The sequence below is a fragment of the Calliphora vicina genome, chromosome 5, assembly GCF_958450345.1.
Source record: "Calliphora vicina chromosome 5, idCalVici1.1, whole genome shotgun sequence".
NCBI lineage: Eukaryota > Metazoa > Arthropoda > Insecta > Diptera > Calliphoridae > Calliphora > Calliphora vicina.
This window is the reverse complement of record NC_088784.1, coordinates 43034411-43060402: the sequence shown is the minus strand read 5'-3', so window position 1 is coordinate 43060402 and position 25992 is coordinate 43034411. Positions and strand designations below refer to the sequence as shown.

The 25992-nt window shown below is 28.7% G+C and overlaps 1 protein-coding gene across 2 annotated transcripts in view; it reads left to right on the top strand.

The window, feature by feature from the left end:
• Positions 1-25059, top strand: part of ttv (exostosin glycosyltransferase 1 ttv) — a 159106-nt gene extending 134047 nt beyond the window's left edge. For both annotated transcript variants that reach the window (XM_065510541.1, XM_065510542.1), the window contains 5 exons: positions 18921-19024; positions 19356-19506; positions 19573-20082; positions 20160-20476; positions 24562-25059. In XM_065510541.1, coding sequence (XP_065366613.1) covers positions 18921-19024; positions 19356-19506; positions 19573-20082; positions 20160-20476; positions 24562-24670 — 1191 coding nt within the window. In that variant the 3' untranslated portion in view covers positions 24671-25059. The remainder of the gene's footprint in view (positions 1-18920; positions 19025-19355; positions 19507-19572; positions 20083-20159; positions 20477-24561) is intronic.
• The last annotated feature ends 933 nt before the right edge of the window (positions 25060-25992 follow it).

Here is a 25992-nt window from a genome sequence, read left to right as displayed (position 1 = left end):
TCCGTGGCCACCACAGAGTCCTGACCTAAATATAATTGAGAATGTCTGGGCAGCCATAAAAAGGAGGAGAACATTGAAAAATGGCCGTAAACGAGAGGAAACAATTGAAGAAGTGAAATGTATATGGAATAGCCTGGAAATTGACTTTGTGCGAAAATTAGTTGATTCAATTCCAGATAGACTACAAGCTGTTATAGACGCGGATGGAAATTTATCTGGTTATTAAAAAAAAACGTTACTTTTTTGTTGTTTTATCTTATTTTTAATGATGTGTAAATAATTTTGAAAGGAAATAAATATGAGTAAATAATTTTGAAAACTAATGGTATGAACTTCTTTTTCGATTTGAACCACTAATTGGTAGATTTATTTATAAAATTTCTTAGCTATCATTATCTATAAAGTCTATGGATTGTGATAGAAATCTTTTTTTTTCCAATTTTATTTACAAGGCCGCAAAATTTTGATTTTATCCTAGCTTACTTAATTTTTTTAGTGTGTGTAAATATATACGACTATGGCTGTATAATTAAAGTTTATATAATCTTAAGCGAATATTGTCTTTTAGTTATTCATGTATATTTTCCTAGCATACAAAAATCGTATGTGGTGGCAGTACTGGGGTATCCAAATTATTCGATGTTTTCTTTGTTTGAATAAGAGATTTTAGCTTGTTGAAATAATTCGATATATAATAACATAATAGCGATTCACACCGATATTTCACTACCATATTTTTACATTACCTTCATAAATTTATGTTTTGAAATAAATTCAGGATTTTTCAGTCTTCATTTTACTAAATAACAAAGATCTGTTTTTGAAGTAACATGAATGAATCAAACAATGTAGATACAAAATATGTACGTATCTACATTGTTTGATAGACTCCCTTCAAGTGCAATTATTTGTCGGGTTTCAAAAACAGACCCTATAATTTCATATTGTAGATTTACAAAACAGAATATTTAGACCTCGAAAGTTGTAAAAAATATTAAATTAAATAATTAATAATCGTCACCTTAAATGCAAACGGTCGTAAATACTCTTTTAGTTTTTCTAAAAGAGAATCAAAAAACCTTATAAAATCAATAATAATAAATTTGTGGCCATAAAAATTTGATTGAGCTTGTCAATTAATAACACAATCAATTAATAACTCGATTTTGAATTTTTGTGTAGTTACGTCCGTTTGCATTTAAGATGACGATATATTGTACATTTATTAATTTTATTCGATTATTATTCCTAAAATTATTCGTTATTCGTTCTTGTGATTTAATACCGCGGATGTCTGCGGAAGAAGGGCTTCCAACTTTTTACAGCAAATATCGTCATACTTGGCACTTTAATTTTGAAAAATCGGAGAAAAAAAAATCTGAAATGTGAAAAATACTGATAAATATACTACCTATGAATTTTAATTTGACATGTTTATTTCAATATCTAACACTCTTTAGATGAAACAATGCCTTTCCCAGATGTATATATTTAATACAGCTTTTTAGAATTATTTTTAAAATTATGTAATTTTATTTCAAAAGCATCCAAATATAGATATTACAACTCAATAATTCTTTGAATAATTTTAAGAAAAACTTATGTAAGGTCAAATAAAACTCATTAAATATCAACAAATATATACAATTTTAAGAAGCCTTTCACTGTCATATTTTGTTGAATTACTTTGAAATACCCTGTTCATTTTATTAACATTTCAACGTACTTCTTAATATCTTAAACTATTTTCCAATTGTGTTAAATAGCTTAAAATTAATAACCATACAACGAAAGACAGGTCAAATCTACTCTGGACTATAACTGCCTATAGGTTTAATTGGCAGCCGCCCAATGTTTCTTGGCCGCCATGATTCTTCAGCCATCTGGTTATTTTAATCTTACCTAAATCACCCATGGATAGACTAGTTTTGTCAATAAGTATTTGTTGATCAAGAACTGCCGGACAGTGACAGAGAAAATGTTCACCAGTTTCCTCTTCTTTCTCGTAATTACAGCTTCTACAGAAGTAATTTTATGGGATTCTAAACATTATTGCATGTACATCTAGAGGCCAGTGTCCACCAGTAATCACCGCTATAAGGTTTCTTAGATGAATTCTAGGCGGATTTATCGTAAATCGTGTCCTCCGCATATCCATATTATTCCACATTTGTCTGATCCCTCTGGCAAGTAGAAACTTTAACTTCACTAGAACGGACATTATAAACACGATTACCAACGGCCTTGAAATATCCGTTTACAAGTAAAAAACTAATTGTTGAATGTTGGCAAGTATTTGTTCTTGTTTAAACTTTATTATAAATAATGTTTTTTAGGAGTATATGAACTAAGTATCAGATATAAGACTACACTGTAACATTCCATATTGCATGTTTGGTGGGTTGATGCACCCGGAAGACAACATCACATTTATTTGTTTTGAGTTTTACATAGTAACTTATGTTTTATACATACACACATGCACTTCCATACTTGTGCTTATATGCATATACATACATATAGATACATATTGAGATAAAGTAAAAATGTCTCCCAAAGGCCTTAATTACCAAAAATATTCACGAGTCAATGATGGCCTTGGCTATTAAGCTAAGTACTCTGTTCAAAAATTCGTGCGAAATGTGTCGAACTACATATGAATTATTTGAGAAATAATTTCGCAAAAGTAGAAGGTTAGTTTATTATAAAAAGTAAGAAAAAATAAATCAAATTATAAAAAAAACACCCCATTCCAAGGTTTTTTTGTGAAGTGAAGTGGTTAGTTTACTAACCACCGTGGCGGTTGGCATTAAAAATAACTATGATACAAATTCTTGTTTTGTATAAATTTGTTAGAAATCGAATATTTTTTACTAAATTTTTTGACCAAACAACCGAAATAGCAAAGTAACACTGAATTCGATGAACAATAAACACTCTGTGCTTTTTTAATTGAATGCGTGAAAAAAACTGATTAAAAAAACTGATTTTTACAATATTTTCAAATTAATATATTTATCTAACCAGAGCACCCTGACAAAAAATCATAAACGATGACTTTAAAAAATATAATTGTTTAGCAAAATGGCAATATATGCCAATAAACTATGTTTTAAAGACTATAGAAAAGATGGTTAGTAAAGAGACCACTCAACCGCAAAGAGTTAATAAATGAAAACAGGACAAATACAATATCTCCTATAGTTCCCGAGATACCGAATTATTAAAAAAAAACTTTTCTAAACCACTAATTGCAAATTAATTAACACCTCTGTGTTCGATCTCAAAAGTAGTGGTAATAAATATGTATCTTCTGAACTAGTTATCCGAATGTAAATGATACACGAACATAGGAACATCAAAACATTAACCAAAGTTTTGTTAAAATTTAAGCAATTTTCATAATAATTTTAAAATATTGAATTTGGTTAGTTTTCACGACTAGACTCATTAAGATATTACCTGTTATATTGGTGTTTATTAGAAATAATAGGATATTTTTATAAAGAAATTTGGATAAATATTACCGAAGATATTTGCAAAAAAACAAAATAAATTCAACATAAAAAAATAATTTAAAAATTGAAACTTATGTACATATCTTTTAAACTCGATTATCTTTATTTTCATATTTGCTTCATAACAATTTAAATATTAATGTAATCTGTCCATATATACTCCTCTACGGTAAATTAACCTTAATAACAATATTCTAAATTTTTAAAAATTTTTCAAAGCTATTAAAATGTACTGAAGTGTTCAGTGAATTAATTTAATTGCACTCACGTGGCCTTCTTAACCCTGCAGTGGTGACGCAAATTTAACTTTCATAAATGGTGACCCCGGTTTAACGCACTAATAGTTTACTTTTTATTAAATTTATGCTTTTTGACAGTAAAACAAAGATACATATTTAATCAATTTAAGTTTTATTCCTTCAATTTTAAAATTCACAAAATTTTTAAAAACAATAACGGGGAATAAAATTATTCGATATTTTTTAACACACCCGGTCTCACAGACATATAGGTAATGAGAATGACATATTTTAAAAACAAAATCGTAAGAGTTTAAGAAGGCCTATACAGTAAAGGCCTTTCATTTGTTACCGCAAATAAGTAAAGGACATATGTTTGTCATGGTAGATAAGCAACAACATTAGTGACTTTTGCACATGGATAGATGTGATAGAATATAAAGGCGTCTGTATGTGTCTGGGAATGTATGTGTGTTTGTGAAAGAGCAAATATGAGTGAAATTCAAAACAGCACACAGTGGGTCTGTTCGCAAAAAGAGTAGTAATAAATATGTACATTAGAGTGTACCACCTTACAACCAAAACAAATTGCGCCATACACCCCCTAATATAATGTATTTCTGCCGAATGTAGGGGTCGCCTTTTAACATTTTTCGTTATATTTTTTGGCATTTACAGTCGGATCTTAAAGTATGATATATGAATGTTTTTGTCTCGAGAAGACAAATGTTTGGCTCCAAAGGCCATTGACCTCAAGTATCCCGTTTTACTATTTATCCACCAGATCTGTGTTCCTACCACCCTAAAGTACAACCCTAATGTCTGAAAATTAAAGCTCATAAGAAATCATTAAACTTTTGCTAACGAAGAAATTCGATAACTTCAGCAGAAACACTTTAAAATTAAATTATACCAAAAGAATAACAACAAGTATGAAATTATAGTCGGGCAAGCTCGACCATATGATACCCTAGACCTAGAAGATGATTATAAATAGTTATTTTTTTGAAATGTATACGGGAGCTGGATTTCAATACCAAAATTTTTAAGAAATCTCGTTAAAATGATTTTCAGAAGTGGGCCTCATATGGGAACTATGACTAATTATGGGCCCATAGTTATAAAATTTGGGCAAATGACTTCTGTATATATTTAACTTATTTGTATTAAATTTTATTGGAATACCAATATTTTTAAGAGATTTATGCCAGTGAATGTGATTTTCGAAAGTGGGCTTAATATGGGAGCTATGACTAATTATGGACCGATCGTCACAAACTTTGGTGGAGCGAGTTCGGCTTACATAAAACTTTTTTGTGCTGAATTTGATTTGGATATCTATATAACTAAGATATTTATGAAGGTTTAACTATTTTCAGATAGGGCAATTATGTGGGGGCTATGAGAAATAATGGACCGATTCTAACAAAATTCCACAGATTTCGTCCTTGGAGCAATAGAAAAACTTGTACCAAATTTTGTAGAATTACCTTTGACAAAAAGATACATCATACTTATACATCCGATTGTAAATACAGACTTTTCTGTGCTTTGTTACTTTGTTAGCAAAAGTTTAATGATTTCTCGCGAGCTTCAATTTTCTGACATTAGGGTGGTATATTACGATGGCAGGAACAAAGATCTGGTTGATAAATACTAGAACGGGATACTTGAGGTCAAAACAACTCGAGACAAAAATTGCAAAGATATAAGGAAAAATGTAAAAGGCAAAAAAAAAAATTTTTTTTTTCGAAACTGCCTTGCAGAAATACGCACTTTTTTTTTTGAGGTACGGTCTATTACCATAACCATTTATACAGTTTCACAAGTTTTTAACAATATTATGGTTTCCGAAATTATGGTTGTAGTAATTATTTATATGTTTGTGACGACTATTTGTCGCATAGTGTAATTGTTCTCATTGCAACAAACCTTAAAATTGGTTTAGATGTAAGATAGATATTTCAGGTTGGTTCGTTTGATTTATTGAAATCTTTGTCGTTTTTTTTTTGATCGGTTCTACTGTGCAGCGCTACAAACTTAAACACAAAACGCGTTGCCTAAAGGCTCCTGCTGACTGTGTCATGTCTGACATCTTTGTACTCAAATTACATTATAAATGTTTCTTAAAGAATTCTTCGTATTGTTTGCATTTTTCTTCTATTTTTAAATACATAATTAGAAGTACAATGCTGTATTATATAATAATTCTGAAAAAAAATTAGTTTGCAATAGTTAAATACAATTAAACATGTGGTTGTTCCAATGAACAGTTTTATTTAAAATTAGAAAAGTATACAAATGATTTATTGGGCGATCGATTAGTTTGCATAATCCTCTAACAAGCTTGCCAGATTTTGTAGTCAATTACCAAATATTGTTCTTTGTGTTATTAAATAATTTAAAATGACTACTATACACCGTCTGCATTACTTAGATTTATTGAGTGAGATCGAAAAAATCGGATGTGCCGAATCACCAAATATACTCCAAAGTTGTTTTTTTAATTTTTTGTAAAAAAAAAATTCCAATTGTTTTTTTAAATTTAAATTTTTTTTTTAATATTTAGTGAAAAAAAACTTTTGGTAAAAAAAAAAATCGGGTTAAAAAATATTTTTTCCGATTTTGACCCATTGTAGGTTTAACTTACTTATTACGTCGTTGCAAAGATCTTTGAAATATCTACAATTAGATATCCATATTGTCTATATTAATGACTTAGTAATCCAGATATAGGTCAAAAATCGAGGTTATCCTAGTTTCCTTATATCTCAGCCATTTGTGGACCGATTTTGTCGATTTTAAATAGCCAGAAGAATTCCGGAGATATTGATGTATGGATCGTGTATGTAAGTTATTTGGGGGCTTCGGAAAGTTGATTTCAACAGACAGACAAACGGACCTGGCTTAATCGACTCCGCTATCTATAAGGATCCAGAATATATATACTTTATAGAGTCGGAAAATTATATTGTGGAAATTACAAACTTATATATGCCCTCCTCACGACGGTGAAGGTTATAAAAATAAAGCTAAACCTACAGTTTTGATTTTTTTATTTGATTGAAATTATCATTGCAATTTACAAAAAATATTATTTTTATAGTTCTAATCAATAGTGATGAATTTATGAACCTTTTCCGGAAACCCTTCCATTAAGGTTTTTATAGTGCTTTCTCTCACTTTGTTCGAACGGGTAGTCCATCTCCACACTTTTGGGCACCTTTTTTGTGCTCTTCAATTCTCTTTTAATTAGAGCCTAATATCTCTCAACTTGCCTTAGATCCAGGCAGTTTGGAGGATTTGCCTCTCTTGGTACAAATATCACAGGTATTTGTAGAGTTCCTGTCAGGAACTTTTTGAGCCTTGTATGTTTTTAAACCTACATTGGTTTTAACTTTTCGTACCAAATCGTGCGAGTACTAAGCTAACCGGACTGCTTTCCTACATGATGTGTTGGGAGCTTTCTATTAACGGACAAGTTCTCCCGATACTGTTTAATAACATTGGAATCAGATTGACGGCAGACCTTTGATTGTTTGGCCAACCTTTTGTAGGACCAATTTGGGTTTTGTTGAAAATATTAAATAATTTTAATAGGCACTTTTTTCTCGTCACTCATTTTAATAAAATTAACAACAAATGAACATAATTGACATTAAACGTAATAACTGACATACTTTCAAAGGCAACTTGATCAAAAACTAAAATCAAATAATATTAATGGATATACACGAGGAAGTTTACAAATGTTTATTGGGTAATTGCAATTGAAGGGACATTTGTATGCAGATGCACGTATGAATGAATGTACGATTCCATAAGCCAAACATGTCTGTTCAGTCACTTACGGCTCACGGACACATTCATTTCTTGAAAAAGAACTTTTTTCTCAAAAGTAAAGTTAAGCATTTGAAATGTAATTTTTTTTTGTTTTTCCTTTAGCAAAATCCTTTTCGGATTGGATTTTATTTTGTTTTACATTTCCTTACAAGTTTCTATGATGCTCTTACAGTTGATATATTTTCGCATTCATAGAAACTTACATTTAGGTGGTACATATTTATTTGTCGGCCTTTTTTGTTTTTGATTTGTATGTAGTTTGTAATAGATTGTTAAATGATAATTAATTCGTTCATCGTTGGTAAGTAATTAATAAAATATCTATAAAATATATACATCTAGGAGCAATGACTGATAGATAATGTTTTTTCTGGGTTAGTCTGATCATAAGGAAATAACATAGCAAATAATATAATATTAATTATGCCTGTGAAATAAAATGTAAATCGCGAAGCTTATAACGATTTATAATATCAGAATATATAGTGCCTCCCTTATATAACCAAGTCTATGATGGCTGAATGTATCTTTGTATAAAAGTCGATGTGTATTTGAGACAGTCGTAGTTTATTCACTCGTAAACTCAAATGGATTTACAACAGACTAAAATGTACTTGAAAATATTTTTCCTCAAAGGCATTTTAATCGTATTTTTGGTTTAAAAAAAGTTCATATGCTAAACGCGAAAAGCATGGAGATGGACATTTATATACTGACGTATCTTCTTACATTCGATTTTTTACAGTTTAGCCTTGTATGCCTGAAAATGATGGAATATTTTTTGATTATATATCAAGTATTTGATAAGTTATGTGACAAAAATAGGCAGGAACAAAATTATTTAAACAATAACCGAAATTAATATGAATGATAAATACACTTAATTCGAATAATTGTATTAATATTTCATTTAATATACACAACTTAGATGAAAATACGAAATTGTAGATATCACATTATTCAATTTAGATCACTAGGTACACTTTGCCCCCTGGGGCAAATGTACACAACACGAATGTGAGCAAACTCGTTAAAATTATCATACACAATACAAAAATTTATTTTATGCAACACTCCAATTCTTTTACTAACGTATGCCATGTTTTGTTTGTGTCGACCGCTGATTTCGATATGTTTGATAATGATGTTAAACCTAAATAGAAATTACATTGTTTGAATTCCCGACAATTTGTCTGATTTGGTAAAAATAAATTAAATAAAATTACCTTTTTCCAACATTATTTTCTTAACAGTTCAATAATAGCTTCGGAGATATTCAAAAAATTGTGGCGAATTTTATTTGTTCATAGAAAATTAAAAATTGTTTAACAATTCATAAATAATCGAAAATTACCAAAAATGCAGGTTTTTACTTCGGTCATAAAGCTAATTCTTGATGTATCGAATATAGCACAGGGCTAATTTGCATGATACTAGCGGAGCAATAGAAACCTCCACAGTAAAGAACCCAGCAACGATATACCTCTCATTGTCAAACAAATTACATCAATGTAGTGTTATATAGCAGCTACAAATCATCGTATTTTAGGTATTTTTGAAAAGTCGTCACTTTGTGTGTTTTTAACTTCGAAATTATAAATAAATCAGAACTTTTGTCGACTTTTGGGCACATTCAACTTTTCGATGTTAAATTTTGAGTTTGAAATTTGAGGAGTTTTTATTAAAAAAAAAAATTACGAGTTTTCTAATGGAAACTAGAGTTTCCATTTCGGTTTTAACCGAAACCCACAATTGTTCTTGGGTTTTTACTTTTAATCTATTTTCAGTATAAAAATTCTAAATTTAGAGACAAAATTTTTCATCCAATATCCCTAAAAACAGTTCGATAAAAATATCTTAAGATTTCTTTAAATTTTTGACACAAACTGATTTTAAAATCAGTTTATTATGCCGATTAACAATAAGAATGTGCCAGAGTTGGGAAACTTTAACCCCCTCTCAAATGAAATTCAGATGTAAACTTTCAAAACGCACTTTTTATTTGTCTTGTAATTTTTTTTTGTGTTGTACAGTGTAATTAAACCAAATTACTGTTTATTTATTTAATTTAAAAAAATAATGCAAAATTTTTGTAACAAAGATTAAGTTGTTTTCAAATATTTGATAAAAGTATGGAGTACTAGCTGACTCGGTGAGCTTCACCACCCCAATTGGAAGAAAGAAATAGTACTATTAAGTATCCCTTAGTGAATTAATACTAATTCAGGAAACATGTCTCTAAAAAGTATATATATTCTGGATCCTTATAGATAGCGGAGTCGATTAAGCCATTTCCGTCTGTACCTATAAAGTATATATATTCTGGATCCTTATAGATAGCGGAGTCGATTAAGCCATTTCTGTCTGTCATGAAGCTTCCATGTCTTTCGAGAAGTTTCCTATCAGCAAAATCGGTCCACAAATGGCTGAGATATGTGGAAAAAAACCAGGACAACCTCGATTTTTGACCTATAACTGGATTACTAAGTCATATATATATCATTTCCTATATTATCAACGGATTTTGTTTCTATAACACTTAATATTTATCAACTTATCTCAAAACCGAAATAAAACCGAAACCGGTTTTAAATTTTTTAAAACCGTCACCGCGGTTTTGAAATTCTTCGGTTTTTTGGAAACTCTAATAAAAACTACGTAAATCATTAAAATATTTACAAATTCAATTATGAATATACTACAATAGTGTTTTTATTAAATAAAAAAAATATAGCGTGAATTGAATTTTAAATAAAATAAAAATGTGTAAATTTACGCCCATATGAACAGACTTTAAATTTAAAATAAAAAATTAAATACAAAATTTGTTTTATAAACCTGGTACCTCTGCAAAATCAAATATGAATTCCACAACTCTTACAAATAACTCTGGAGCATGTAATTTATTTAAATTGTACTTTCCTATGGCTTTATTCTGCATCACGCTTTTGTAGAGTGCAAATCAGTTTTTGCATAAAGACGTTTAGCTGTAGGCAAATGAACCTTTGAATGATTTTAAATTTGATTTTTATTGCTTTTCCGAGTATGAAATTTCGTCTTCCTTTATCTTTTGATACAATAGCCGTGTCATTTGCACACTTGACATCAATTTTATTCATATAAATTAAATCATATAAATTAAGTATTTTGTCATTTTTAGACACAGAAAGCAAACAATGAATAACATTTTGGAAATATTAAACATTGGAAAACTATGCATTTTAGGATGGTCAAATAATAATTGTACGAGTATTATACTGTAATAAGTTACTTTAAACTGAACAAAAGAAAAACAATTTTGTTGGGACAACAGAATTTATTGTCAATCGAATGATTTTTGAAAAACTTTTTCAATCCGCCTTGCGTTAAAAATAATCAAATTCTATTTTTTTCAACATCCTTAAAGAATTTTAAACTCAACATTACAAGTGAACCGAGCGGTTGCAAGTTAAAAAAATTAAAGAAATTATAAGTGACGATATGGTTTTATGCAGAGCTTTGAATTAATGAATTCAATTTGAGCTTAATTCAATAAAATCGTAATTCGGAAATAAAAAATGTCGGTCATTCATTCCCAAAATCTAAATGTTTGGCTTCATTCATAGGCTTTTATTGAAATATAATTTATTCATCTTTTAATTGCCTCTTAAGTGAATTAAATCTTAACAGAATTCATTCAATCTTTGAATGATTTAATTTTTGTTAATTCAAATCTAATATAAATTGATTGACAATATTTGTCAATAGATTTTATTAAGCTATTTTGTAATGAATTTGAATTAATAACAAATTTAATGATTCAATAAGGAATTAATTCTAGGAATTAATTCGTAATGAATTCTTTAATGGCATGGTTAAGAGAAAAAATTTAATTTGATTTTGAAAAATTAATTAAGAATTTTTTATTTCTAATCATTGTATACATTTGAATAAACAAATTCAAACGTAGATGTTGACATTCGTTTTAAATATGAGTATATGAATAACATTTTATTTACCCAAAGCTTTTCTAATTTGACGCCGAAAATTATTTTTTAATTAGGATCTCTTTATTATTAAAATTTAGCAATTACACTTGTATGTACTATATTATAAAATACGCACTCATAATGAGGAATTCCCTTCATTGTCAGTTGCCATGAAAATAAATAAAAACATTTTAATTTACCCTTTTGCATTCAAGTTGACAGAAATTAGTTTTGAGTTCCTCTAAAGGCAAAAGCAGCTTCAGCAGACAGCGTCATTGTCAACGAACTTCTGCTCGATGTCATTCACACATCTGTCGTTAGATTTTGTGGTAGCTGCCTCATTTTCCCACTTCTTTGCATTCTGCATGCAGAAAACACCAAGCTCAGCCAGTAGCTGCAGCAACAAGCCACACAGAAAAAGCTAAAATACGTACATATGTATGTATGTTTGTATGTTTGTATGTATCTACTTATATACCTGTATCTAATATTGAAATGTTAACTGTGATACACAGGTCTGTCATATTCAAGCATTAAAAAATGGGAAATGCTAAATAATATGAAAAATATGAATATGGACCCATGAGCCATTAGCAATTACTATATCGTTTCAACTGTTTTAAAACATCGGACGGATGTAAATTATTTTATGCAAATTATGTAAATATAAACAAAACAAAAAGGTCCGAACGATTTTTATAACTCCCAAATATATTAGTCATAGTTTCTGAGTCGTATATAGGTATCCACACAAATGTCCACTTAAATAAGTTTTATATAAAAATAAATGATATTTAAAAATTTGGGTGTTCTCCTATATAAGGCTCACTAACGAAACTTACATTTACGAGTGTCTCTTAAAAAATGTCTGTAATTGGTCGTATCATCCATTCAATGCACACTTCCGAAAATCACTTTAACGTGTATAAATCTCTTAAAAATGTTTGTATCCAAATAAAATTTAATATAGAAAATATGCAACATAATTTCATGTGGATCGGCACCCATATCAGTCCAAATTCCAAAAATCGCATTTTTAATGGATCCTCGAAAAATTTGGCCGACACATGATTGTCGTGTGTATGTTGTATATTGATTAGTATCATGGCGATTTTGACCAATACATATTATGAGCAATGTACCTACCTATAAAAGCGTAGGGTATAAAAATGTAATAAGTAAAATTTTAATAACTAATAATTAAGTATAAACTTATTTGTATAATAAGGAGTGAGATCGAAAAATTCTTAACACACGTTTTTCATTACATTTTTTAACCCAAGTATTATTTGAATTTTTTTTTGATCAAGTTACCTTTGAAAAACATGTCAGTTATTATGTGTAATGTCAATTATATTAATTTTTTTGTTAATCTGATTAAAATGAGTGACCAGAAAAAAGTGCGTACTGAAATTATTAAATATTTTCAACAAAACCCAACTTGGTCTTACAAAAAGTTGGCCAAGCATACAAAGGTCTGCCGTCAAACTGTTTCCAATGTTATTAAACAGTACCGGGAGAACTTGTCAGTTGATAGAAAACCTGGTTCAGGTAGAAGGAATGGTCCACATGATGTTTCTAAAGCCAAAAAAATAGAACGCATTTTCAAAAGAGCTCCCAACACATCCGGTAGGAAAGCAGCCCGGTTAGCTCAGTGCTCGGACTATTTGGTACGAAAAGTTAAAGCTAATGCAGGTTTAAAAACATACAAGGCTCAAAAAGTTCCTGACAGGAACGCTACTAAAAATTTAGAGGCCAAAAACAGAGCACGGAAATTGAAGTCAAGTTTTATAAAAAAATATTCTTGCTGCATAATGGATGACGAAACGTATGTTCTGGCAGATTTTTCGCAACTTCCAGGTCAAAAATTTTATGTTGCTGATGCTCGAGGGAATGTTGAAGAAAAGTTTAGGACCCAAAAGCAGACAAAATTTCCCAGAAAGTTCTTGGTATGGCAAGCAATATGCAGTTGCGGCAAAAGAAGCCACTCATTTGTTACAACGGGCTCTATAAATACCGAAATTTACATCAAGGAATGTTTACAAAAAAGGCTGCTTCCATTCATAAGACTTCATAATGTGTCCACTTATTTTTGGCCTGACTTGGCATCCTGTCACTATGGCAAACAAGCCCTTGAATGGTACAAGAACAATAATGTGGTATTTGTACCAAGAGAGGCAAATCCTCCAAACTGCCCGGAGCTAAGGCCAGTGGAGAGATATTGGGCTCTTGTTAAAAGAGAATTGAAGAGTACAAAAAAGGTGTCCAAAAGTGTGGTAGATTTTAAACGGAGATGGACTACATGTTCGAGCAAAGTGACAGAAAGCACTATAAAAACGTTAATGGAAGGGTTTCCGAAAAAGGTTCAAAATTTCATCACTAGTGATTAAAACTATAAAAATAATTTTTTTTGTAAATTGTAATAATAATTTCAATCAAATAAAAAAAAAATTAAAGCTGTAAGTTTAGTGGTTTCTTTTTTATAAACATATATGTATGTTAAGAATTTTTCGATCTCACTCCTTATACATACATATTATTATTATCCTTTAACAAACCTTTAAGAGTAAAAGCGAAATGGTTGAAATATGTTAGCATGTACTTAGTTTTTGTTTTAACCTTTACTCCTTCACAATGACAACAGCAGACATTTGTGTCCGTGGAAGAAGTTGGATGAGCGAAGTCACACATACTAAATACACACAGACTGACAATATAAACCAATGTAACAGTAAAAACATGTACACTAGTTGTCGATTTAAGTCAGGCTCGGAACCACCAGGGGGAGGGGGTGAAATAGGGAAATTTAACCTCCTTATTGTTAAATTTTTAAAAAACAAATATTTTTTGAAAGTAAAATTCCTATCAAAAATATTGGGGGAATTGATTTCGTCACCATAAGCGACACTAAAATGTTTAACAAAAAAAAAAAATAATAGAAAAAAAAACTTAAAATTGTAAGTACATAGGCTTCGACGATGTATGTATACATCATTGAATTCAAAAATGATATGGTTCGTAAATTTTTGCTGGATCCGCGCCTGGTTTATGTGCATACATAAGTACATATTTAGCTACAGGATAACAAAAATACATGGAATGGCAACTACATTTTGCAGTGAGCGAATGAATGGAATAAATCTGTTGCAATTACATTATAAATACTTGTAGCAAGTATGATAAAGATGAACATTTTGCTGATGCTTTTACTTCTTCTATAATGTGAAAACAACTTGAATTTTGTGGTTATAATTTTGGTTTTTCATTTCCGGCCACATTTCAAAACAATAATTAATAATGTTGTCTACGAAAATTTGAATTTAATGTTGTTTAATAAACTTTTACGAATACTAAAATATTCAATTACACGAACATTGTAATTAAATTGTGAATTTCTGGGCTTATCATATTCGTATTATGTCTCATTCAGAAGTTAATAAACAATTTTTAAAACAAAAACATTATTTTTAAATTAGCAAACCAATGTAAACAAACTTTGTCAGATAGAAAACATATCGAACAAAAGATAATCAGCTGGCTTTTTAACGTCACATGTAATAAATTAGCCTTTTTGGTAATTTTAAACAGTCCGAAATAAATGAAAGTTCATCAAGCTTTGATTTAGAATATATAGAATATAAAAAAAGTTCAAAATTCACACAAAAGAACGAATATTGCAACAACTAGCGACTTAAAACAAGATTTTAATTGTTTGAACAAATTTTTAAAAATCAAACCAAACCCACGTCAACTATAAGTAAACCTATTTTTTCTGTAATATCAAATACATTTAAATTATATTCTCTTCTTCAAATATTAATAAATGTTGTACAAATATATATTCTTTCCTTTGATTTCAAATTCTGTGTAATTTATATATGAACACTGTTGAATGTTAAATTAAAATCGGTTATTCGAACCGATTTTATATAGAAAAAATTATTCGAAAACCTGTTTTTTGAATATGTTGAATATTTGATAACTCTAGTTTAAAACAATTGACACAAATATACCACTGGTAATGAAACACTTATTTGAGTAGACTATAAATCAAGGTTGGCTACCGATTAGGGTTTTTAATTTCCCGACCTTTTTTGATTCCCGAGAATCGGGAATTTTTTTTCTACATTCCCGAGTACCCGGCTATTCCCGAAATATATAATGATACTGTAAATTAGGAATATTATAGCCAAATTTCATATAAAATCTTAGTGTTATAAAATTTGAGCTTAATTCACTAAAATCTTAATCCGTAATTAAAAAATGTAAGCCTTTCATTCCATAAATCCATTCCTAATATTTAATTTTTTAGATTCATTCCAAAGCCTTTTTTAAACTTAATTAATTTTAAAGTTAGTTAATAACCGAATTTATTCAAACTTTGAATGATTGAATTTTTGTTAAATCAAATCATTTACAAAATTAATTGAAAAAATTGTCTTAAACCTTTCTGTACTAGAATTTAATTGAAGAAAAATTTAATCATTTAATAAATTTTTGAAGCTATTAGAATGATTCAATAGAAATAAATTCTATAAATAATGAATTCTCTTTTTAACTATTCATACGAAAAACCCCAAATAAATAATAATAGTAGGTATATTATTGCCAAGATATAAGCAAAAAGCTGTAAAAAACTTTTCACTGTTTGGTGAAAAAAAGAGTTCTAACTTGTTTTCAATGTATTTTCGTCAATTTTTAATTCCCGGGATTCCCGACTAAAAATCCCGGGAATCGGTTCAAAACAATTAAAAGGTAATGGTAACGTTTATTTGAATTATTTTGGTGACTGTATTTTATTAATAACGGTAATTTCGAACTGAATTAAATGATTAATCAAATTGACAAAAATTAAAAAGAACATATCAAAGGTACTATTTTATTTATACATATTTTGATTTCTATAGATTTAAATAAATTTAGTTATGCAAAACCACATTTTTTTATTATAATTTCAAATAGCATATAGAATAACGGTAACGGTTTTTTATGTAATGAATTTTTCGTTTATTTCGATAATGTTATTTTGGAGATACCGATAGTCGATCTAAAAGGATGTTTACCTGAAAAAAATGTCTTAAACAAGTTTCATAAAAACTGAAGCTAAAATTTGTATATATCGATGCAATTTAAAATGACCTAAATATATTGTTAGTTAGATGATAAAGTAAATTAAGCATCAGGTATTTATGGTTGTTAATAATTTCTCCAAAACGTTGTTATGATACAGTTGCAGTACTGAATAATGTTATTAGAAAAATACTTTTAAAACAATTTATATTAAAGAACTCATAAATAATTTTACTTGTTTAACTTTGATTGCAGCATTTAAGTTTTTGGAAAATAAGTTCATTTATTAGGAATCATCAGAGAAATCATTTGAATAATAGAATAAATATTTAGAAGTGATATCCTTTTTATGTCTAAAATATGTCTAATATGTTTAAATAGTACAAAAATAATAACAAGAGTATAATGTTGTTTTTGTTGAATGCAAAGTAAAATTAAACATTCGTATTCCCATTCACAAACATACTCAGAAAGCAAACAAATGAAACAGAAAGGTACTACGAATATGTACTACGTATTAGACCTGCCCTTAAACAAAGGATTTGCTTTGGATGGGTCTTATTTTGTTATGTTTTTTGATTCCTTTAAAAATGTTGCTTTTAAAATAATATATTTTTTAAAATTTAAATAAATCATATCTTCTACTAGTTCTTGCATATTTTACCCGCATTTCTGCGTAGAAAATAATTGTTTACAGAACTTTCACATGTAAAAAGTATGTATACAATGGAAAAAAATGCGATTTTTGCTAAATATATTGTGTGGAAACGGGCATGATGATTTGAATAGGAGAAAGTTTAGGGGCAAAAATAATAGTTGAAACTGACTATATTTAATTCAATTCGTGTCTTGTTGTTTTTTTGCTCATATTTTTCAATAATAAATGAATGAAAATCCGCACATAGTGATAACCGTTCGTGTGATTGACCAATCTCAATAAATCATATCCAAGTTTAATCTTAATATTGAGATATTCCATAATTTAAGGATTTTCTACGAAAATCAGTTTTTCTGTGAGTCGGCCTATTGTATATACATACATACATATGTACTACTTATGTTTATTTATTTGTAAGCCATAAGTACCAATAAGGCGAGAAAACGCAATACTATATTTGTATATAAAGTATACATACATACAGACATACATATGTATGTACAAATAGTGTATATAATTATGTACATATTTGTTTCTTTGTGCTCTACTTTCAGGCATTTGTTTGTTTGTCTGTTTGTTATATACTTGAATAGTAATGAAGTATTTTCGCTTGAAAATTCACTTATTTTTGCTTTAAAGTGGCTCTTATATCCTTCATTAAGCAATAATTTTATTTCTCCCTAGATTTACTAAATCTATTGCATGAAATTTATAGATAAAATACTGAAATTAATACATACACAAATGTTTATATGCTAAATTAATGTACGTACGTACGTACATATGTACATATTTAGCACGTTTTTTTATAATATTTAGTTGAGTTTAAATAAATGTGTAAAAAATTATAGATTGTGTCCCGGAATTCCCGGCAAAATACTAGACCATTGTTAATCGTTTGTGAATCCGGGAAATTATTAATAATGTCAAATTTGTAAAAAGTTTTTTTTTTATATTTGCGAAATAATTAATTACCACTTTATTCAGAAAATATATTGCAACAATTGACCCTAAGGAGTCAAAAAAATGCAATTGCGTGACGTTACCAAAAACAGAAGAGCGGTTTGGCTTGCATTACAAAATTGCATAACTCTGCGAATTGGGCAATACTTTTTGTATAAAACCTTTTGGATTTGGAATAATATAAATTTATTTTCCAAATTATAAAAATCTTTCATCGTTTTTTATCAGGGACCGTAAATAACGGTTATCCAGAAAATATGAAATCAAAAAATCTCTATGTTAGAGTCAACTTAGACATATACTGTTATATACCAATAGATTCGTATTGACGTGCTCTTTCAGAATCTATGGTGATATTAAAAAAATGATCTCAACTCCACAGTTAGCAGTTATTTTTCAACATAAAAATAAAAGTTTGCATTAAACCGTCAAAAAATGAGTAAATAGCCGTCATAAAAAAACCATTTGAGGACTTATTTTCCCGTCAGAAAATAAAACTCTTTTCGTTTATTTTCTACTTTTTTGTCTTAGATTTATTTTGTTATTATATGAAATTTGGTTTTATTGAGAGATTTTGTACTTATCCTGTAAAAAACGGCTCTGTAAATCCATAGATTAGTAAAATTTAAATTAATTTTGGCATCATTCTTTTACATTTCAGATTATACGAGAACGTTTGCCGGATTATCCAGAGCGAAATAGTATAGTTTGGAATACAGCTCCAGGTGCTTTGCTTACTCTTCCAACATTTGGTGATAGTTCGAGGTATGAAAATCATTTAATAACACAAATTAAAATAATAAGCAAATTATCATATTTCAACTTGCATTTATTTTCAACTTTAAAATAAGTCTTTCTAGTATTTTAGAAATGTGAATTAAATATATAAATTGGAATACAAATGTAGACAAAAAAACATGAGTAATGCTTTTTGTTGTTTCCAAAGAAACTCTAAAATTGTAGCTTAAGAACAGAACAGGAGTATGTTTTATATGGATACTTTCACTTCTACGATTTTTCTAAAGACAAATATGAATTTTATTCATTATTAAATTATTTAAGCTAATATTTATTAAATAATTGTACTTAATTTTAGATTTATGCCCTTCTTATTGGATGATATGAATTTGAGAACCAGAGACAATTATACAGCCGTGATATATGTTCAAATAGGTGCACCCTTAGGTCCTAACAATGCACTTTATAAACTAGTCAAAACGATAACAAAGAGTCAATTTGTAGATAGAGTAAGTTTATTTTGTTTTTGTTATAATTTTCAAACTGGAAGTTTATTGATTGTTTTCCCCCAATAGATTATTGTTTTATGGGCGGCTGACCGCCCGATTCCATCAAAAAAACGTTGGCCTCCAACATACCATATACCATTCCATGTAATATCACTTGGCAGCTCATATCAAACAAAATCGGTTGTAGCTGCTGCTGCTGTTTCTGCTGCTAGAGGAGATGCAGTTAAAGTAGGAGACGATGGTGCCTTAAATGGTCGTTCAGCTTCCCAACACAATAATAATAATAATATTAAAAATAATAATAATAACAATAATGTTAATAATAATAATAATGCACATAATTCACCTGATGGCGATACGCCAAACGACAACGACGCTGAAACGGCCAATGAACGTCCCAGCATATCCCAACGATTTTATCCTTATGACGAAATACAAACTGATGCCGTACTTTCACTGGATGAAGATGCCATTCTAAATACGGATGAATTGGATTTTGCCTACACAGTGTGGCGTGATTTTCCCGATCGCATTGTTGGCTATCCTGCTCGTGCTCATTTCTGGGATGATTCCAAGGTTTGTAATATTACAGCCAATATCTCGATGAATTTGAGATAAATTAATGTTATATTTGATGTTCGTTTATGCTTTAGAATGCTTGGGGTTACACATCAAAATGGACGAATTACTATTCCATTGTTTTAACTGGCGCAGCTTTTTATCATCGCTACTACAATTATTTATACACAAACTGGTTGTCGCTATTACTTCTGAAGACTGTGCAGCAATCTTCCAATTGTGAAGACATCCTAATGAACTTTCTTGTATCGCATGTTACACGAAAGGCCCCCATTAAAGTAACACAGCGCAAAGGTTACAAGGATCGTGAAACCGGTCGTTCTCCCTGGAATGATCCTGATCATTTTATACAACGTCAAAGTTGTTTAAATACTTTTGCAGCCGTTTTCGGGTAAGTTGTCAATTATACTCCTTAGCTGTTAGTACCCTGCGTTGCAAGGGTTTCAGAAAATGTTTACAATATGTATGTTTGTACCTATATTAAGGTCATTTATTTGTAATTTTAAAATATAATTTTTGATTTATTCTAAAAATATTCAACTAAATTTTTTGAGAACTCTCTTCTATCAGTAAAGATTAAGAAAATTTTCCAATGAAACATTTTTGGATCTATAAATGTTACCCTTTACATTTCTACCATAGAATTATCGTGAAATTATTAGAGTATCTTAAATTATGGAAATTTCAACACCTCACGATAATTAGAATAGCCATTTTTCATAATTATCTGAGATTAAATACGACATACTTTTGATAGAGCAGCACAAATAAAAACCAATCCGCTGCACTATGTTTCAAATCGAATTTAATGTCCATGGCATATAAATAAATTTAAACAAAAAATAGTCAATTGGACCACGCCCACTAAATGGGAAAGTATCCAAACTGAACTATTTTTTTATGTGTAAAAGAAAATTATATACATTTTGTTTTATTTGATTTTTTTTGTTAATATTTTTTTGATTTTTTGAAGAACCCACTCTATTAGTATATCATATTTGCGCCTGCTTTTTGGCGAATCCGAAAGCATTTCGGTACGGGTAATCAAAAATTGTGCTAAAATAAAATGACAATTTATGGGAGTTTGCTGAAAAATGTTGGCGAGATATGAATATACACACTTTGGCGAACACTTTCACATTTAAACTTCCATGCAAGTTCGTGCCCAAACACAACTTTTGGTCCATAGGTTATGGCAAGACTACATAACTACACAATCACAATATCAAGAATTACGACAAGGACTGAACAAAAATAAAATTTAAAAATATACCATGATACTACTTACCTTGGGCTATATTTGCCATTTTTTAAATACTTTATAACTTTATTTTTTAACGTTTGCTCGTTATACAAGTGTAACAAGTGTTTAAAGTTTCAACTTTGAAAGCCTAGCAGACCGGCAGTGTTGCCAACTATTTTTTTAATATATTTTCTTGATTGCTTGGAGTGTTGCCTTTAGGAAAATAAATTCATTTTTAACAATTTTTAAATTATTTTTTTATTTTTGCCAAAAAAAAATCGATTTGGGACCATAGTGCGCTGGTAGAATATTTTTTTTAAACCTTAAAAAAATTATGCATAACATAATTAATATGTCAAATCTGTAAAAAACATCCTATAATATAATACTGTAATAGCCTTTTTACACTAAGCGTCATCTTAGAGGAATGAGTGGAAGATGATGAAAATGAAAAAAGTTGTTTACACTTGTATCATCTCTCATCTTTCATTTTAAATACATAAAATCAGCTTATAATTAATGAAAAAAAATAAAATGGAAAATTCTTCAATTATCGGATTAATAATTGCACTTGAAGAGCTATAAAATATTAAAAAAATATTATTAAAATATTATTAAAATATTTATTTCATTAATTTATATATATTCAAAAATTTACTTACTTTGTTCAGTCCCGCTCATTTTGTGACGTTTAATTTTTTTATACATATAAACAAATGTAATTTTTTTAGTGATGACACTAAAATTATCGAAAGATGATGATTGGAACAAAATGAGATAGGAACATCTTGTGAAGATGATGAAAGATGACGCTTTTTTGCTCTGTATATTTCTTATGGGAAGATGTTGTCATCTTGCCAATTGATGAGAGATGAAAGATGAAGCTCAGTGTAAAAAGCCTATAACAAAACTGTTAAATGAGATCATGTAAACAGTTTACATTTTCTACATTATTCTAAGAGTATTAGTTAAATACAAAGATATTCTGAATATTTTGATATTTTATTTAAAGAAATGGTACAAACAAACATATCAATTAAAAAACAAAAATGTTATAATAAATTTTACTGAGGATTTTCGGAGTGAGGAAAACTAGAGTATGAACATTAGGGTGGCCCTTAACAAACAAGAGTTGGATTTTGGCCAGTCTCACCCCCGTTTGGTGAACATTGGTAAAAAAATCATCCTAAACAAAATTTAGGCAAATCGGTTGGGGTTAAGTTTACAATGGAAGAAATGCTATTATTTCAGTTTTTGTAAAAAATTTGCCATTGGAAAATTACTTTTGCAATTTAATTTAAAAGAATAGAAATGTGTACGTAATTGTCGTTCTAATGAGATATAAAAAACAGAAATTGGTTAAAAAATGTTAAAGTTATTAAAAATTCTCCAGGTCATTAAATTGTCTCAGGCCACCAGAACAAGATACATACATACATACATATATAGAAAAAAAATTACCATATTTTGAGAAATATTAAAATAAAAGCTCATTTTTATTTAAAATATATCCATATTTACTTGTATATGAGTTTTTGGCTTCGTAGGATACCGTTAACCTATTCACAGGTATGACCAAAAAAATATTTTTTAACGGCAGTTTCAAAACTCTATTTTCAAATTTTAAAAAATTTTGTTCAACAAATTTCAGAATTTTTATATCGTTTCAGTTGGAAATATCTCCTATAGTTTTTCCGTACCTGCGATTTAAATTTGCATATTTTGGGGAATGAGCTCAATTTCCTTACAGATAATTCTAAATATACTCTGAAAGTTTTACTAAAATTGGAAAACGTTAAACCTTAAATCGTGAAGGTCAATTTTTTCAATATTTGGAATTTCTAATTTAAAGATAGCGAAATCTTATTTATTTTTGGGCCGATTTTGATGAAATTTAAGAAAAATATAAAATTAAGGCTCGTTTTCTCAATGTATCGACAAACTGCCTGATACTAAATGTCGACATAATCCGTTAACAATTTTGGTTTTCTCAATATACCGACAAAAAACATTATTTTCAGATGGCAATACCTCTCAAAATAGATGTGAAAGTTGGGAACCCTGCCTTCAAGTGACAACATGTTTACATAAATCAGATGTTTAATGTGGCCATCGACAGCCGGATTCTTTTCAAAAATTCATTATCCTGCATGTCTACCAGGTAGTTAGGCCTGGCATGATAAACTCTTTCAGCACTCACTTGGAACTCATGTTCTTCGAGTTCATCCTCCATCAAATTAATGTTAATTCCTCTATTAAACTTTTGTTTTTACAAAATCTATTTAATTTCGTTTACAAAAACACAAACACATAAAAAATATGAACAGCAGTCAGCTGATTGAATTTATCTGTACGACAAATAAATAATTGGCAGATGAGGTCGGGTTAGCTTTGTGATAGAATAGAAGCAAATGAGACATTGAAAAAACCAAATTTCTTTAATCTGCAGTTTTTCGTTGGGTAAAAAGATAATCATCTAATGAGAAAACGGCCCTAAGTCTAGTATATATAATAACAGCACAAAAATGGAAATTAACTTGGGATTAAAATGACACTCGACTTCTAAAATCACGAAAAATACAGTCAATATTAATTTCAGCGATGTAGATAAAAAAATTTCAGTATGATTTTTTTACCAATGTTCACCAAACTGGGGGGTAAGACTGGCCAAAATCCAACTTTTGTTTATTAAGGGCCACCCTAATGAACATATTAAGCATTAAAAACAGGTTGACCAATTTTGAACAATGAATACGGGATATGGATAAGAATACAAAAATTCTATTTGTATGTCAGTTATTTCACTTGCTGAATTATGACTTTAGAAATATGAATTCCCCATGAGTGTTTTCTAAATTTTGAAACATGAATACATAATAATCAAAACAATTGGGGTATTCACACGGTCTACTATTTAGTCATATTGTCATAATGTCCTAATATATTATGATAGTTTAATCATATTTTTGCTGTTTCAAACAAAAAAGTTCTAAACTAATAAGACTATTTGAACTATGTTTATTGTCATAAAATAATACTTTTTTTTGTTTAAAAACAACAACAACTATTATAATATAATAGGACATTACGACAATATGACTAATAGCAGACCGTGTGAATACCCCAAATATTAATTATTTGTGTTTAAAAATACTATTAAAGAATAAAATATATTTCATAATTACCTTTTTTATTTATAATTTTTAAAATTACTTTTGTTTTGTTTTTTTCAGCTACATGCCACTTGTACGTTCCAATATGCGTTTAGATCCTATTTTATATCGCGATCCTGTATCAAATTTGCGTAAAAAATATCGACAAATCGAATTGGTCGGCAGCTAGCGTTCCATAAATAACAGCTTATAAATCTTCTATATAAATAATATCCAAATCCAAGATACGTTAAATAATTGAGTAATAATAAGTTTATTGAATAATGTTAGTTAAAATATTAAATATTTTATTAGTTTTCTAAGCATAAAACAATAACAACAACAAACAAAATTAAAACACAAATAATAATAATTATAATAATAAAATAATGATGATAATTAAGCAAAGCGCGTCATAATGAAATAAAGGTGCCGTAGTAAATATTAAGAGGAAAACCCTAAAAACCAGCAACAAATTATATAGAGAAAATAAAGACAAAAACGCTTAAGAGATTCATTATTAAATGCCATATCTTAAAAGAATTAAAACAAATAAATTAATTATTAAAAAACAAAAAATATTGAAAATAATGAAGAACACTAACAACAACACTCATGAAGAAGCAACTAGAAATCAAATGTTAAAATGACACAAATGATCATTTATGTATTTAATAATAACAATTGCAACACTATATACATACTATATCTATGTATCTATATATATATACCTTTCATCTGTTTCTCATTACTATACTTAAAATTGTTATTTTCATGTACATAAAAACACAAGGTCCACAAAAAACACAATCACAACTACGTACATAGATACATACATGCATACATATACACTATTATGTGCTAAATTTCAAAAAAATAAAAAACTTCATCCTTTTTATATATTTTTTATATACTTCACACATCTCCCCAATTCCATACACTTGGCGAGAATTCAATTTCAAACGATTTTTTAGATTAAAAAAACTTATTACGTTATTATTGCGAATATCTAGCTATTAACAACAAACGTAAATAAGTTCAATTAACGCAGACTCAATATGTATGCCGTTTTCTTCTACATTTAGCCCTCTTTTTCGAAAAAGGACGTTGAAAATACCTTTTTTTATAAATAAAAATATTTTAAAATTTTTCAATTTTGTTGAAAATATTTGGGGGATTCAAACGGTCTGCTATGTTATAATGTCGTAAAATATTTTTTTAGTTTAAACAAATTCTTGTTGTGCTGCAAACAAAAAAAAGTGTTATTTTATGACAAACCAATAAACATAGTTCTAAAAGTTTTATTAGTTTATAACTTTTTTGTTTGAAATCCAACAAAAATTTATTTAAACTAAAAAAATATTTTATGACAATACGACCTAATAGGAGACAGTTTTAATCCCCCAATTATTTAAATTATAATAATCTTCTTATGATTCGTCATTTTTAATCTGTATTTAAGTATTAGAATAACATATACTTTGGAAATTACCTAAATAATGCTTATTTATT